At 36.3% G+C, this 17,236-nt stretch overlaps 1 protein-coding gene across 1 annotated transcript in view; it reads right to left on the bottom strand.

Moving 5' to 3' along the window:
• Positions 1 to 7,437, bottom strand: part of LOC108679767 (E3 ubiquitin-protein ligase mib1) — a 22,347-nt gene extending 14,910 nt beyond the window's left edge. Inside the window, exons 1-2 of the mRNA XM_047883630.1 lie at positions 7,286 to 7,437; positions 83 to 191 (exon numbers count right to left, since the gene is read on the bottom strand). Coding sequence (XP_047739586.1) covers positions 83 to 191; positions 7,286 to 7,437 — 261 coding nt within the window. The remainder of the gene's footprint in view (positions 1 to 82; positions 192 to 7,285) is intronic.
• Positions 7,438 to 17,236: the final 9,799 nt, after the last annotated feature.

Below are 17,236 nucleotides of genomic sequence, written 5' to 3'. Positions count from 1 at the left end.
AGATGTGTATAAGAGACGACAATAACACGACACACACGACGTTATGACTCACCACCCCGACACACACGGCGTTTAGTCTCACCTCAACATGGTTGTTAAGCGCTGCGAGATGCAGGGCGGTGTATCCGTCATCTTTCTTCTCGTCCACAACCCACGGCCGCGTCACTTTGCTCAACAAGATCCGCATCGCGCTGCACACAATAATAAAATCATCCTTATTAATATTCATAACAATAACAAAATAACTAGCATACCATTATAATGACATGCTAATTTATTTATAATGCTAGCATACCATTATAATGCTTATGTTGATACAAAATAACAGCTTTGTCAAGCCAAACATTATAATACTCACGATAACTTTGATAAGCAGCAATCGCATACAATCACAATGATTATCATAATCATAATTTTACGCACTTCATACCTTTATAATGAGTATAATAACACTGATACAGAATTTAATTGGCATTTTAGGCATGAATTAAAGCTGGTTGAAATTCAGGAAAATATTTTGAAAAAAATCATAATTTATACACGATTACGATTTAAATGATGAGTTGATAACCCAGTGCAATGATCATTAAACCCACGACAGAAAACTTTATGTCGATAGAGTAAAATTATTTATAGTGACAAGACTTGTGATGTGAGTAATTATTTTTGATCGCTTTAAATATTTACCGTACTTCCTAAAGATAGTTACTTATTGGTGAGCCAATTTTCACATTTGAATTTGGCACGCATTCCTACAAGGAGCCCTTTTTTCTAGCAACTAATTCTCAATAAAATATGGTTCCCCTAGGTTCCCCTGGAAATAACTGCTGGAAATAAGGTTCCCCTTAGAATATTTTCACTGGGAACCTTATTTCTAACAGTTATTTCCAGGGGAACCTAGGGGAACCATATTCTATTGAGAATTAGTTGCTATAAAAAAAGGTTCCCAGTAGAAATACGTGCAATAAAATAGGTTCCCATAGGTTGCGTTGGAAATTACTGTTAGAAATAAGGTTCCCAGTGAAGATATTCTAGTGGGTATTTAGTTATAAGAAGAAGGAACATTGATCACGGAAATAACGCCGGGCAAATAAATATGAGAGCTCTTGAAATAATTATTTTAATCAACGGATTATGATGCGACCGGATAATAATGTTATAGAAAATAAAAGTAACTGAAAACATAATAAAACTTCCGAAAGTAATGACAATTTTCATGTATACGAATGCTTACCATGAAAACTCCAGGCAATCTCATTTTGTATGTCTTGAGTTTACTGATAAAATATATACTTCAAAGAATGTCTAGAGGAGACGAATCGAAGTAATATATTATTTTTAAAAACACAGATTTTTATAGCGTAAAACGATGCTTGCGCACATTCCTGCAGAGTTTAATGATTGATAAAATTGTAGTGTGCACAAGGATGAAGGAAACACGGAAACAAATTTGTTCATAAATGTGTTCATAGTTAAAGATATCTGCTCCTGCATCGTGCAGATATCCTAAACTTTATTATTATCTCAGACTTTATTAATATTCTAAATTTTACTAACATCACAGCAACTTCTCAATAAATATATGGAGGCTTCATCCGCGTAAACTCAGAAATTTCTGCACCAGTGACGTTAATATAATCCAAAATTATAAATTAATAGGCAGCTTTTGTGTGATAATTTGTTGTTCAGAAATGAAAAATTATTACGGAGTCCAAGGTTTCAGTTACAATTAGGAATACCTAGCAGCGTATCTAGAGAAACGAAAATTCGAACGCTTTTATGAAGATTGATAAATATTAACTGTTTTATGAAGATTGATAAATATTAACTGTTTTATGAAGATTAATTTATGTTAACTGATTTTTAACATGGATGGAAGAACGAGTATAAAGAAAGCATTCTAGAGCCGCGGATTCAACAATATGAAACATGTGTTGAATGAGTTCAACAATATGAAACATGTGTTGAATGAGTTCAACAATGATTCGACGTATCGCGGGAGGCGTGACAGCGCGTCTATAAATAAAAACGCGTCGCCGGCACGAGTGCAGACATGCGCTGCTATGGTAAAACATAAATTATGATTAATTAGTAACTTCTTTTGCCTAGAATTTGATTATACTTAAAGTTCATGATAGTAGTAACGCTAAAACTTTTTTATATCTACATAAGTTCTTGATTTTAGTAGCATCTAAAAAATTATGATCAATTAGTAACATCTTCTGCCTAGACTTTTATTCTATTTAATTAAAGTTCATGATATTAATAACGCTTACTTTTTTTATTTATACACGATTACGATTTAAATGATGAGTTGATAACACAGTGCAATGATCATTAAATCCACGACAGAAAACTTTATGTCGGTACAGTAAAATTATTTATAGTGACAAGGCCTGTGATGTGAGTAATTATTTTGATCGCTTTAAATATTTACTTCCTAAAGATAGCCACTTATTGGTGAGCCAATTTTCGCATTTGAAGTTGGCACGCATTTCTACAAGGAGCCTTTTTTTCTAGCAACTAATTTTCAATAAAATATGGTTCCCCTAGGTTCCCCTGGAAATAACTGTTAGAAATAAGGTTCCCCTTAGAATATTTTCACTGGGAACCTTATTTCTAACAGTTATTTCCAGGGGAACCTAAGGGAACCATATTTTATTGAGAATTAGTTGCTATAAAAAAGGCTCCCAGTAGAAATAGTGCAATAAAATAAGTTCCCATAGGTTACCCTGGAAATAACTGTTAGAAATAAGGTTCCAAGTGAAGATATTATAGTGGATATTTAGCTATAAGAAGAAGGAACATTGATCAAGGAAATAAAGGCCTTTGTATCTAAAAAAGGCCTCTGTAAGGGGCCTATTATATTCGATGTTCTCCCCTCAGCATACATATTATTATACAGAGAAATCGTTATATGCTTGTATCCTTAATGCCTAAAGTCCTCTGTATAAGAAGATGGAACATTGATCAAGGAAATAACGCCGGGCAAATAAATATGAGAGCTCTTGAAATAATTATTATAATCAACGGATTATGATGCGACCGGATAATAATGTTACAGAAAATAAAAGTACCTGAAAACATGATAAAACTCCAGAAACTACTAACAATTTTCATATTTACGGCTACTCACCATGAATATTCCAGGCGATGTCATTGTGTATGTCCTGAGTTTACTGACAAAATATATCCTTCGAAAAATGTCTAGAAGAGACAAATTGACGATATATAATAAGTTTAAAAGCACAGATTTTTGTAGCGTAAAACGATGATTGCGTACATTTTTGCAGGGTATAATGTTTGATAAAATTGTGATAAAGAGAAATACGGAAACAAATTTGTTAATAAATGTGTCCATAGTTAAGGATATTTGAGCGATGCCGGAGTTATCGCGTAGATATCCTAAACTTTATTATAACATCACAGCAACTTCTCATTAAATCTACTGGGGCTTCATCACGTAAACTCAGAAATTGACGTTCTTATCCAAAATTAAAAATTAACATATAAGTTTTAGGTGAGAATTTGTTGTTCTGAAATTAAAAATTATTACGGAATCCAAGGTTTCAGTTACAATTAAGTATACCGAGCAGCGTTTCTAGAGAAACGAAAATTCGACCGCTTCTAGGAATATTCTTAAATATTAACTGTTTTATGAAGATCGATAAATGTTAACTGATTTTCAACAGAGAGGGAAGAACGAGTATAAAGAAACCATTCTGAAGAGCCGCGGATTCAACAATATGAAACATGTGTTGAATGAGTTCAACAATATGAAACATGTGTTGAATGAGTTCAACATCAGGAGGTTATTTACCCCAAGTTTAGGAGTCTCTGGGGGTGGAGAAAAAGCCAAGCCCCGTAACATGGGGGAGAAGCTGTTCTAAATTCGGCAATGGGTCCTCCTCAGACGTTGGGGGAAATGTGGGGTTTGCAAGTGGTGGGGGGAGGGAAGGTGGAGTTTGGAGGTAGGGGTGGGGTGAGTGTAAGTGGGAGAACACACGGCTACCTCCTCTTCAATATTTTTTCTATTTTTTTTTCTATTTCTACCGCCTCTTCATTTTCAATATCTTACAGAGTTGAAAAATCTTCTAACCAAGAATTTCATACCAGAAGTTAAAAATATTTGTGCACCCACATATCTAAAAAATATAACTCGGTACTCACTACAATGAGTGACAAAGAGCGCATTTTCTCGTCGACGAAAACGTGGAGTCACGGACGGACGGACAGACGGACGAACATGATGAGCACAATAGAGCATCTTTCCATAAATGAGAAAATGCGCTAAAGAGTTTACTCATTCCCGAATTGTTATTGCCTTAGCCTTCTCTCTCTTTCGACTTCCGAACGAATTGCTTTCGACGTGAATTCCTTTCCACTCTTAACTATATTACATAACTCCGCTATCGCTTCATAATATTTACCAGCCATTTCCTCTATTTTCACATTCGCTTCTTCTTAATTACATATTCTTCAGGCCACGTAATCGTTCAGTTAATAAAGAGATTTCCTGATTAACAGTATACAACTTATTCCGTAAATAAGTCATTTCATAGTTACTGACTTAATAGATTAATATAGAAATTTATCCTCATCCCCACACACCAACTTCTCTCAGACAACCATCGCATAAACATTATTTATAACCTTTTTTTCGTTGTATCATCACTATTAATGTAATACGCATCCCGTTTCATACATTTACCTCCATAAAAACATTCCTACGTATAATCCATCACTCCAAATCTTAACCTCATCAACCCCTTCCCTTTCCTTCATCACATCAGGCTCCCATATTCCCCAAATAAATCCCGGTTTTAAACCCCTCACCCCTCCTTCCCCATCTCAGACCCCCAATATTCCCCAAATAAATCCCGGTTTTAAACCCCTCACCCCTCCTTCCTCCCTCGGGGCCGAGGGTACGAGGGTGAGTGCCCCAAAATTAAACCCGAGCTTTGGCTCGCCGGGAGCGGGGAGCTGCCAAGAGGCCAGACGCCCTGACAGCGCTTGACAAGTGTTCAGCTAAGAGCGCTTTTGGACGAACGCTTTTTTATGCTTCACTTATAATAAGACATGAACACACGCTGAGCGCGCCCCCATCCTTTGCTCTCCATCTCCGGCCTCCGTCTCTTGCCTTCTGTCTTCTGTCTCCATCCTTTGCTCTCATCTTCTGCCTCCATCTATCCTTTTAATTTCCTGTCCTTCCCTTGCCTTTCTTTCATTTCTTTTCTTTGTCCTTCCCTTGCCTTTCTTTCATTTCTTTTCTTTCCCTTTCCCTTCATTTCCCTTTCCCTTTCATTTCTTGTCCTTCACTTGCCTCCATCTTTCCCTTTCACTTCTAGAACTTCTCTTGCTTCCATCTCCTGCCCCGTCTTCTACCTCCATTTATATTTTTCGGTTTAAATAGATAATAATTCTTTTCTTAACTACAAAGGGTTGATGACAGTGAAAATTAGTGCCGAAATATTAAGAGACAGAACGTTAAAATTAAGAGACAGGCTTTTTTCACTGTACCGCTTAGTATTTCATTTAGTACCTTTGCTTTAAAAAACATGTTTTTTTTTGTACATCCAGGTGTATTTTCGGACAATTTTATAGAAAAAGTCTCAACGTCAGTTGTACATATAATCTTTCCGTGTAGAAAAAGTTTGTTTCAAAAATCACCCCAGCCAGAATCCCAATGGAAAAAAGTATTCGTTTTTTATGGCAAGACAAAACTGCATATCTCTTTGGATTTACAATGCAACGTATACAATATTACAACTGCACCTCTACCGCGATTAGTAGACACAATTTAACGGAAAATTAACCGTTAAAAAGTTTATTGTCACGAAGAAACCTCACTATGGCATTTGTGTCAGTGCAATTAATCTGAAGAAATTTGTCCAATTATGTTTTAATTCATCAAACAAATGTAATTTTTATGGCATGCTTACGAAATATTCAGGCAACTGGCGTAATGGGAATGTTCGGAAAAAATCTTCCATAACCGCCATGTCTTATTGCTAGAAATAATCGTTTTAATTAAAAAGAAGAATGCCACAAATTTGGGCACTTTATATAGGAAGTAGAAGTAACTATTTATCAACACAACAAATTGAGTGGTATTTACACTAAAAAATATAACCCAGTACTCACTGAAGTGAGTGACAGAGAGCGTATTTTCTCGTCGACGAAAACGTGAAGAAGTCACGGACGGACAGACGGACGGACATGACGGGTACCAGTAGTGCATTTTTTCCGTAAATGAGAAAATGCGCTAAAAAGGATTAAAAGTACTGGACTGACTAATACTGTGTGAATATCTTTATTCCAGAGTTAGATTTCGAAAAAACCGTCAAAGTGTAAAATATCGTCATGAATAAAGAAATCAAGTTTTAAAATGTCACAAAAAACTAATTAGAGCGTAAAATGTTATCTTACAGAAAGAATTTTGAATGTAAAATCTCAGCGTTAGAGAATACTCTTGAGTATAAAAGGAAAGGTTGAAAAATGTAAGGGAAAATTTAAATACAAATTTTAGCGTTGAGAACAACGTCTGAGCATTAAATTTTAGCTGCGAAAGAAAGGTCCCGACGTAAAATCTTAGCGGCGAAGAATGCGTCCGGACTCAAAATCCTAGCGTCAAAAAAGAGGTTCGCTCGTAAAATATCAGCGTTCAAGAAAGCGCTAGACGCACGGACCTATATTCTTAGCGTCTGGGCATACAATCTTGGCGTCTGGGCATACAATCTTAGCGTCTGGGCGTACAATCTTAGCGTCTGGGCATACAATCTTAACGCTAAAGTAGACGTCTGGGCGTACAATCTTAGCGCTGTCTCTTATACACATCTAGATGTGTATAAGAGACAGGTTGTTAAGCGCTGCGAGATGCANTCTTCAGAAGGAGCGTTCACTTTACTCTCATCAACGAGAAGCAAAATAAACACACGCATAAACTGATTTGTGAACAAGCGCAGGATGGGAACCGCTGGACTGAGATGCTGAAAGCCTGAGGGTTCACATGCCAACGGCCACCAGGGTTTTATTTGCGGAAGACTGCAATCGCTGATATCTTAGAGTCAGACTTTGATTCAAGACAACGATGTTTACTACAATATTGGGTTGGTATATGGCTGGATACCCTTAGTAGGGGGGGGTGGTCGGTAGTTAAAGTTGTATTGATGAAATTATTTGAATTTTTATCGAATGTTGCGCGATATATAAGAGATGTGTATAAGAGACAGATATAATATAATATAATATAATATAATATAATATAATATAAACTAATACATACATCCTGTCTCTTATACACATCTCCTGCACGGTGTGGCCGAGAAGGCCGGCGAAGGCAGGATACTCGGCCATGTGTACGCAAGTGTCAGTTACAGGAGGCGGTTTTTGCGGTCGCTTGCGAGATGTGGCAGGAGATGTAGACGTGGTGAGCATTGGGCGCCAATGTGAAACAATGCAATGTAGAAATGAAGAAAGGAATGTGAAAAAATTAAGAAAGAAATCAAAGAATGTAATACAATAAATTAAGAATGTAAAACAATGGAATGTAAAAATTAATAGGGGAATGTAAAAAATGAAGAAATCAAAGAATGTAATATAATAAATTAGGAATGTAAAGCAATGGAATGTAAAATGAAGAAAGGAATGTAAAAAAGGAGGGAAAGGCAAACGAAAGGAATGTAAAACAATGAAGAAAGAATGTAATACCATAAATTGAGAATGTAAAACAATGGAATGTAAAATAAAGAAGGGAATGTGAAAAGAGGGAATATAAAACAATGAAGAACAATGAGTAAAAAATTCAACTCGACAAATGAATGAAGTTTAAGTAATGATACCAAGTGAAGTAAGTATAGTGATACTAAAAGAAGTAAGTAATGATCCCACATAAAGTAAGTAGTGATACAAAGTTAAGTAAGTAATGATAAATGATACCAAATGAAGTAAGAAATGATATCAAATGAAGTAAGTAATAATACCAAATGAAAGAAGTAATGATACCAAATGAAGTAAGTAATGATACCAAATGAAGTACATAATGAGACCAAATTAAGTAAGTAATGATATCAAATGAAGTAAGAAATCATACCAAATGAAAGAAGTAATGATACCAAATGAAAGGAGTAATGATACCAAATGAAAAAGTAATGATACCAAATGAAGTAAGTAATGATACCAAATGAAGTAAGTAATGATACCAAATGAAGTAAGTACTGATACCAAATGAAGTTAGTAATGATGCCAAATGAAGTTAGTAATGATACCAAATGAAGTAAGTAATGATACCAAATGAAGTAAGTACTGATACCAAATGAAGTAAGTAATGAAACCAAATGAAGTAAGTAATGATACCAAATGAAGTTAGTAATGAAACCAAATGAAGTAAGTAATGATACCAAATGAAAAAAGTAATGCTACCATGAAGATAATGGTCTCAAATGAGGTCAGTAAGTCAAGTGAGAATTTAGAAGCAAGGAAAACGCCAAGTCATTTCACAATATCTTCAATAATCTTAAAATAAATGATGATCGCTTTTCCTTCACAGGTTTTTTTGGTAATGATGGTGAAACTGGTTGCCGAAACGTTATCATGGAAATATGGCGAATTTTCTCGGCGTTATCTTAGGTTTAAAATTCTTGTGAATTTCCGATGTAATTAAACTAATGATATAAGTACTTTTGGTGAATAATTTTTGCCGTATTGAATAAAAAACTTTATTAAACAGTAACTTGTTTAGGATTGTAAAGAAATGATGAGTTAAATCGACAAGAAACGTTAAGCAAATCATAGTAATTATTGTATCAATACATGCATTTTGTAAATGAATCATAACCATCATTGGTCGCAGATTATGACAAGTAATATCGACAATGATGGAAAGAACAACCATTGTATTCACCAGCACAGCCACAGCTGATATTATTTATGGCAGACGACTTGCCAGCACCATCATGAACATTGAGGTGAACACCAGAGCAAACACCACAACGAACACCACCACGAACACCACAGCAAACACCTCGAACACCACCTCGAATACCACCACGAACAACATCGAACACCACAGCAAACACCACAACGAACACCACTTCGAACACCACCTCGAACAACACCTCCATGCAACACCATCTCAAACACCACCACGAATACCTCCTCGAACACCACCTCCAACACCACCTCGAACACCACCTCGGACACCACCTCGAACACCACCTCGAACACCACCTCGAACACCACCTCGAACACCACCTCGAACACCACCTCGAACACCTCCTCGAACACCACCTCGAACACCTCCACCTCCGCTGCCAAGAATGCAAGAAGCGACATTCGCAGAGGCGAGCGACTCACTGATTCTCTCCAGCTGCTCAGATGCTGATTATATTATTATATTTCAATAAGATTTTAAGATAGTTATATATTTCAGCAACCAATATATCTGCGCTACCATTAAACCCATATCAGAATAATAAAATATTACGTGTACGCTGATATCGTTATTTAGATCGTAATTCGCCTGGCATTCATGCAGAGTTCATAATTAGTCTCTGATTGTATTCACTTCTAATTCACGTATCAATTTTTTAAACGCCGAAACACGGAGCAGAGCAAGAAGCTGAGAAGCAGCAATTGGAACATAAACAGAGAAACATGAAGCAGAGTAAGCGAAGCAGTAATTGGAACATAAACAGAGAAACATGAAGCAGAATAAGAGAAACAGAGAAGCAGTAATTGGAACATAAACGGCGAAACGTGAAGCAGTGTAACAGAAGCAGAGAAGCAGGATGTGGAAAGCCTCTCCGTCCCCACGAGGTGCGTTCTTGTTCATCAAGAAAATCCGACACCGGACGAATTGCGCTGAAAAACGGAAGTGCGGCGCACGAACTGAGAGCGAACGCCGGAATTTTTCGTGTGTTTGGTTTCAAATTTCCTTTTTATGAAAAAAACAAAATTTGATTTACACGCTGGTCACTGGTTTCTCTCCGGGAAAGACATCGAAGAATTTAACTTTACTATTACGATGTAGTTTAAAAAATGCACCTGCATGGATTACCTAGTTGATGAGTATTTTCCATGAATCAAAATTTAAACTCAATTCTAGTAGAAGATGATTTTTAGAGAATTTCTTATATCAAACAAATAGACGTCCTTCTGAAAAGCTTCTCGGTTAACAAATCATTAAAAAACAATAGAATGAGTATTCGAAAACGAATAAGAATCATGGAGCACTTCTACATTGCGTAAAGATAATAACACGCGTCGTGTGTGTGCGAATGCTCTGCTTAGATTCACGTTGTATATTGACGACTCTAATAAACTGCGAGTGTTCAGAAATAGAGAACTTGACTCACGACTTCTATAGAGGATGCAGCTGATGTCGTCATTAAATATTAGCTCTCGTATTAACCATTCAAATTTCCGGCTATACACTTATATAACATTGAGATGTCATCCTCCAAATTTATTTGAAACACAATAACGACCTTCCAGAATTTATATATAACGGAAGAGAAATTATTTATCGTTTTATGGTACGGCCATAAATTCAAAAGTTTATTTTCGTATCACAAATTACCATGAATAAATTGCATGTAAAACCAAAAGAGCATGATCTTTAGAGTGCCATTTGATTATGAAATGCATCATTCAATTCATGAAGAGATATGAATGATGAATGAAGAGAATCTTTCTACATTACTATACGACTAACTTGCTACATTAATCTACGATTCACTTCCTACATTAATATACGATTCACTTCCTACATTATTATATGATTAACTTCCTACATTAATATACGATTAACTTCCTACATTGAGCTACGATTAACTTCCTACATTGAGCTACGATTCACTTCCTACAATAATATACGATTAACTTCCTACATTGAGCTACGATTCACTTCCTACATTGAGCTACGATTAACTTCCTACANCCCATAAAATCCAGCAAAATAATGACCGTGAATTGGGGGCATCAAATTCATACGTTCATATAAGTCATGATGCATTACCGTTACTCTGAACTATCTTGATTTAAAAAGTGTAAAGCATTGATAATTAATAAATTAATAATTGATAATGTAATAATTGACGGTCATAATTAAAATGTTGCTGAATAGACTATGAAAAATAAACATTATGAAAAGCCGAAAGGTCCCCGATAAATATATTATAAAACAGCATTTAAATTATGTAAAGATAATTCATTGTTATATTTATTGATAAGAAATATTTATTCGTTTAAACTGGATGTCGGTAGCGGTTTCCTGGCTTATAGTAAAGAGCGCCCGTAGCTACTCAACGTCACCGATAAATCAAATGAAATTCACCATCAAATTTTTAATAGGGCAGAGTTCCTCGTGCAGTTTAACCTTGTTAAATAATTCCTTTTGCCACTTTCTATTGTCAACACTAATATATTATACTTATTATAATTTATTTATTTTACGATACATTATTACTCAATGATTATTGTTAACTAAAATGCATGAGAGTTTTCCTATCTTGTTGTTAGTCCCGATAAACTGACAAGTTACCCCACACTTGGGGTAAATTACCAGGAGGTTATTTACCCCAAGTTTAGGAGTCTCTGGGGGTGGAGAAAAAGCCAAGCCCCGTAACATGGGGGAGAAGCTGTTCTAAATTCGGCAATTGAAGTCACGGACGGACAGACAAACGGACGGACATGATGAGCACAATAGAGGATTTTTTCTATAAATGAGAAAATGCGTTAACGAGTTTACTCTTTCCCGAATTGTTATTGCTTACACCTTCTCTTTCTTCCGACTTCCGAACGAATTGCTTTCGACGTGAATTCCTTTCCACTCTTCACCACATTTCCATACCTCCAATATCGCTTCATAATATTAAACTACCATTTCCTCTATTTTCACATTCGCTTCTGCTTAATTACAGATTCTTCAGGCCACGTAATCGTACAGTTAATCAGAGATTTCCTGATTAACCGTGCGTCAGTTATTACCGTAAACAAGTCAATTCATAGTGACATCATTAATTTTAAAATTCATCTTCATCCCCACACATCATCTTCTCTCAGGAAGCCATCGCATTAACCATCTTTATAAACTTTTTTTCGTTGCAGCATCACTATTAATATAATCCACATCCCGTTTCTTACATCTACCTCCCTGAAAACATTCATACGTATATAATCCATCACTCCAAATCCCAACCTCATCACACCCTTTCCCCCCCCCCTCCATCACCCCAGACCCCCAATATTCCCCAAATAAATCCCAGTTTTAAACTCCCTAACCCCTACTTCCCCATCCCAGACCCCCAATATTCCCCAAATAAATCCCGGTTTTAAACCCCTCACCCCTCCTTCCCCATCCCAGACCCCCATATTCCCCAAATAGACCGCAGGTTTGAACCCCGCGGCACGCGGGGTGAATGAACTCCCGAGCCAAGCCGAAGAATCGGTTGCGGCAAAAAGAACTCGGCTTGTTCTAGTATCTATCGTTACCTGAGATACTCAGGTATCGTAGATGAATAAAAGTTGCTAATCGGACCGTGACATGAAACGTTCCATGAAACGTATACCCGAGAAAAATGGAAACGTATACCCGAGAAAAATGGAAAAGTATACATGAGAAATCAAAACACACAATCTACAAACGGGCACGAATTAAGTACCTATAAACGTTCTCCGTTACGTTGAAACATTGAAACATTCTCGCCCTTGGCGGTCGAAATAAAAATTTTTAAATTTTGTTCTCGAGCCAAGAACACTCGAATTCTTAGTTAATTATGCTCAACTTATTGAAATTATACTTCAATAAACTACTTACTAAAATTCTGTTAATGTACCTATTAATTTATTCAGTATCATTTTTTTCCAAAAAGAAAAAAAGCTGTGAATCTTTAATGGAAACAAATAAAACGGAAAGGGATAAAACAATAAAACGGAAAATTAAAATAGTTACGTATATACAATTGCTTTATGGCGCAATGAATTTCGGTGCGAGCTCTCTGATGGGAAAATTCAGACCCAGAATTTTTCAAAAACAAGATTAGTAAATCCGATTACTAATTACTATAGACGTAATTAAGTCCAAAAACTCAACTACAACATAAAAATAAGACTGTGAATATGTATACCCATTAGTTTGCTGAACATACGTTATCGAATGTTGAGTGTTTTAACAATTTATTAGTGATTAATCATCTAATATACCCTCAAAACATCTGTGATTATTCTTAACTATCATTTATTTAAATATTTTAATATCTAAATATTACTGATGTTGCCTACATATTTTACAATGAATTTAGACTCCGTAGGCGGCGGCCATTTTGTGGCCTGACGCCGGCGCATGTGAGAAGTTTGCTCCACGCGAAGTTTTGCTCCATGTGAAGTTTTGCTCCACATGAAGTTTTGCTCCACGTGAAGTTTTGCTCCACGTGAAGTTTTGCTCCACGTGAAGTTTTGCTCCACGTAAAGTTTTTCTCCATGGGAAGCTTTGCTCACGCGAAGTTTTGCAAGTTGTGACGATGATGGTGGTGAAGGTGTGACGATGGTGGTGCTGGATAGACATGACGATGGCGGTGGTGATGGGCAAGACGTGACGATGGTGGTGGTGAAAAGCAGGACGTGACGGCGGTAGTGGTGAAGAGCAAGACGTGACGATGGTGGTGGTGATGGGCAAGCCATGACGATGGTGGTGGTGATGAGCAAGACGTGACGGTGGTGGTGGTGATGGGCAAGACGTGACGATGGTGGTGGGCAGGGTGCCAGCAGCGCACACATCGTAAAGGCAGGCTACCCTCACAGCCTTCATTCTCTGCCCAGGCGCGTCCGGGGCAGCACACGTCTACCGGAGCTCTCGCTTCGTCTCTTGTATTTCATCACAAACTTTGCATTTTGTTCGCGATTTTTTATTTAATTTCGTCTGTATACTCTGGGTTTTGAATACACAAACTCTACGTTTATTTGAACATTTTTGCGTTCAGTTCATACACCATGTTTCAGTCAAGTCAGTTTTGGCACGTAGCTCGAATTCATCATCGTTTGTTTTCCTACACATAAACAAATTCTACGCGTGACTCACTAAGATTGGAATGAACTGAGTTCCACAACGAACTTCCTCCCGCCAACGAACATAGTACACGTGGAACTTATTGTGTATGACAACTTCTACAACTTCTTTGTACGTTCAAGAAACTTCTCTTCACCAAGATACATTCGATTTTATTCAGTTTCAACAATCAAACACGGATTACTCGAAACTATTTTTTCAACACGGATTACTCGAAACTATTTTTTTACAAAATTCTGAATTGGACAGTCAAGATTCTACAGCAAAAGATGAAGAAATGAAGAGAAAAAAGCAAACATCTTCCTGAACCCGACACCGACATTCCAAGATGGCGCTCGCTGTGTCTGAGGGTAGCCAGCCGTGTTCAATTCAGTGACAACTTTTCCGATATTAGTAAATTTATTTCCGGTATCACCGGTACGTTGGTTAAAATTTTCATTTGCATTTAAATGAAAAATTTTTATTAAGGTTGAAGGCTTTTGGGTTCAGGCGCTGAATTATTCATGGTAATTCGACGCGTAATTCACCGGCTGATTCACCAAGAAATATATTCATAAGGAAAGTTCTTCAGTCTGCCATGAGCGAGGAGGTATGTAAGTCAATGAGGATTAATATATTCTAGATATGAATTAATTTTTCATGACTATATTCCATAATTTGTTTTTAATGTTCATTTTTTCATGTTTCATTATGTCTGCAACAAAATTGATAGTCCCAAGCTTCTTTTTTATTTTCTTTAGGTAATTTTTAAAAGTCTATCATAATTTAAATACCATTCAACTTTAAATGCTAGTTATGCCCATAGTGCCAGATATTAAATTAAATTTTAGCATCAGATATCCGTATGAATCGTCTACGAATATAACATATATTCCTGAATTAAAAATAATCATTACAAATAGGAACGGCATAGTTATTATTGTAATTTTTATGTGTATATTTTAGTAAAAAATGCATGGTAGTCAAGAATAAATGTGGCAGGAACGATTGATTTAATTGAAGAGAATGAGGTACTAGAAGATGTGCGGGTATCTTGAGGAGAAGAAGGGTTGGCAGCCCTGAATGTGAGGCCCTCTGCTCAGGTCTACCAACCCTCACAATCCTGCTCTGATGTTCTAGTTGTGATTCACACTTTCACTTTATAGTTATTATGTTAAATGTTAATTGCTGTTACGAACGAACTTCAATTTAATTTATTAACAAAAGTAGAATACCGGTACCTTAAAAATTAACCGAAAAATTTATTTGGCAAATTGTTAGTAGAATAACTTAAAAAAACTAGAAATTTATTGCATTTTTATCAAGCAAATTGTTTTGAATAAAAATTGCATCTGTCTAAACAGCAGAATTTTAACCTTATAACGTACCGTACCAGCAGAACATGGGTTATTATTCAGACATTCCCAAAGAAGGCTTAACGTCAAGAAAGGAAAATAACGAGTAAGTATTTCGACCCACGCAAAAAAGACCGTTACGTAAGAACTACTCAGCCGGTCGAATTTCTGACCTGACTTCTTCACTTGTCTCGAATTACTAAAGAACTTAACAATCAAAAGGCCTTTTCTGAGAACTTGAAACGACGTTAACCAATCTACTAAAAATGATGAAATCTTTCTTATCTCCTTTGAATAATGGCATGACGGCAAAGATTTCTTAAATTCCATTAGTTATCTTCTAAGAAGCTGTAAAATACACTTGGGGAAACATCAGCTGTACAGAGGTTTTAAAATTTTTTTTGCAGGAATTTTTTTGCACGAAAGATAATATAATTTTATTTTTTCAGATCCATGTGAAGGACGAGGAAGATTTTTTTTATGAAGCAATAATCCACACATCGATTTTATAATATCTCGTGCTTGGCTTGCACGAGAAGTTTTCTCGTTTTTCTGAAATTGGAGTTTTTCTGAAGCCTTCTTATCAAGAAGGCTTCAGAAAAACGATAAGCACATGTGCAACAAATATTATGACTAATTAATGAATTAAAGAAAATTCACAGAAAAAATCAGAGTGTTCGAATAATAAATCAAATTAATTTTTCGTCAGTCCCTTCTTGAAACTGATTTTTAAATTTTTTTATCAAGAAGGATGGGTCAACAAGAAGCTGATGAAAATTCATTGTGTGTTCAGTGAGCATTGAATTTAGTGTTCTCTTGTTAGAATTCAAGATGAATAAAAAAACGGGGAATGAACAACGGTTAAGGAGGAAAATAATACAAATTATCATGAAGAAGATACAAGACTTCAAGGAAGAAGAATGATTTCTCCCGGTCACTGCTACGTACCTCTTTACTTCGCCGTACTATTATAATGTTATGGAATGTAAAGAAGTATGGAGTGGTGGCCGCGGAATATCGTCGCACGAGGAAACCTGCTTGGCTGGAATTATTTTATATGCAAAATCACTGATACTTTGTTTTTGGTTGGCAGTCAATATCAAACGCTAGCGAGACATAAAAAATCTCATAATCAGAAATTCGCTGAAACTAAAAACTAATGCGCTTAGAAATTCAAGCGCCCAGAAATGATACGGAAAAAAGCCCTCGGAAATTCAAGCGCTCAGGAATGCTATGGAGAAATGCACTCGAAAATTAAAGCGCCAAGAAATGCTCTGGAAAAATGCGTTCTGAAATTCAAGCGCCCAGAATTGATACGGAGAAATGCCCTTGGAAATTCTCGAGTTCGGAAATACTACTGAGAAATGCGCTCAGAAATTCAAGTGCACATGAATACTATGGAGAAATATATACCCTCGAAAATTCAAGCGCCCAGAATTGATACGGAGAAATGCCCTTGGAAATTCAAGCGTCAGAAATGCTACGGAGAAATGCCCTCGGAAATTCAAGCGTCAGAAATGCTACAGAGAAATGCTCACAGAAATGCGCACAGAAATGCTATAGCCGCACCGCCCGGCGTGCTGAGTTGGGTGATGAAGGCCGCTCTGCCGTCGGGTCGCTGAGGTTCTACTTTTCTACTCGGCAGTTCTACTGAGCTCCTTAATAAATCTACAATACTACTTAGAACATTTATTATATATATGTATATATTATTATTAAATGGCAGGATTTACTTTTTTAAGTAAATTTGTATTTAAGTCGTAAATATGTATATATACATATATGCGACTAATTATCACTTAGTAGATCTATATATATATATATATATCTAAGTATT

This window comes from Hyalella azteca, unplaced genomic scaffold (genome assembly GCF_000764305.2).
Source record: "Hyalella azteca isolate HAZT.00-mixed unplaced genomic scaffold, Hazt_2.0.2 contig13348, whole genome shotgun sequence".
NCBI classification, from domain to species: Eukaryota; Metazoa; Arthropoda; class Malacostraca; order Amphipoda; family Hyalellidae; genus Hyalella; species Hyalella azteca.
This window is presented reverse-complemented; position numbering and strand designations above follow the sequence as displayed.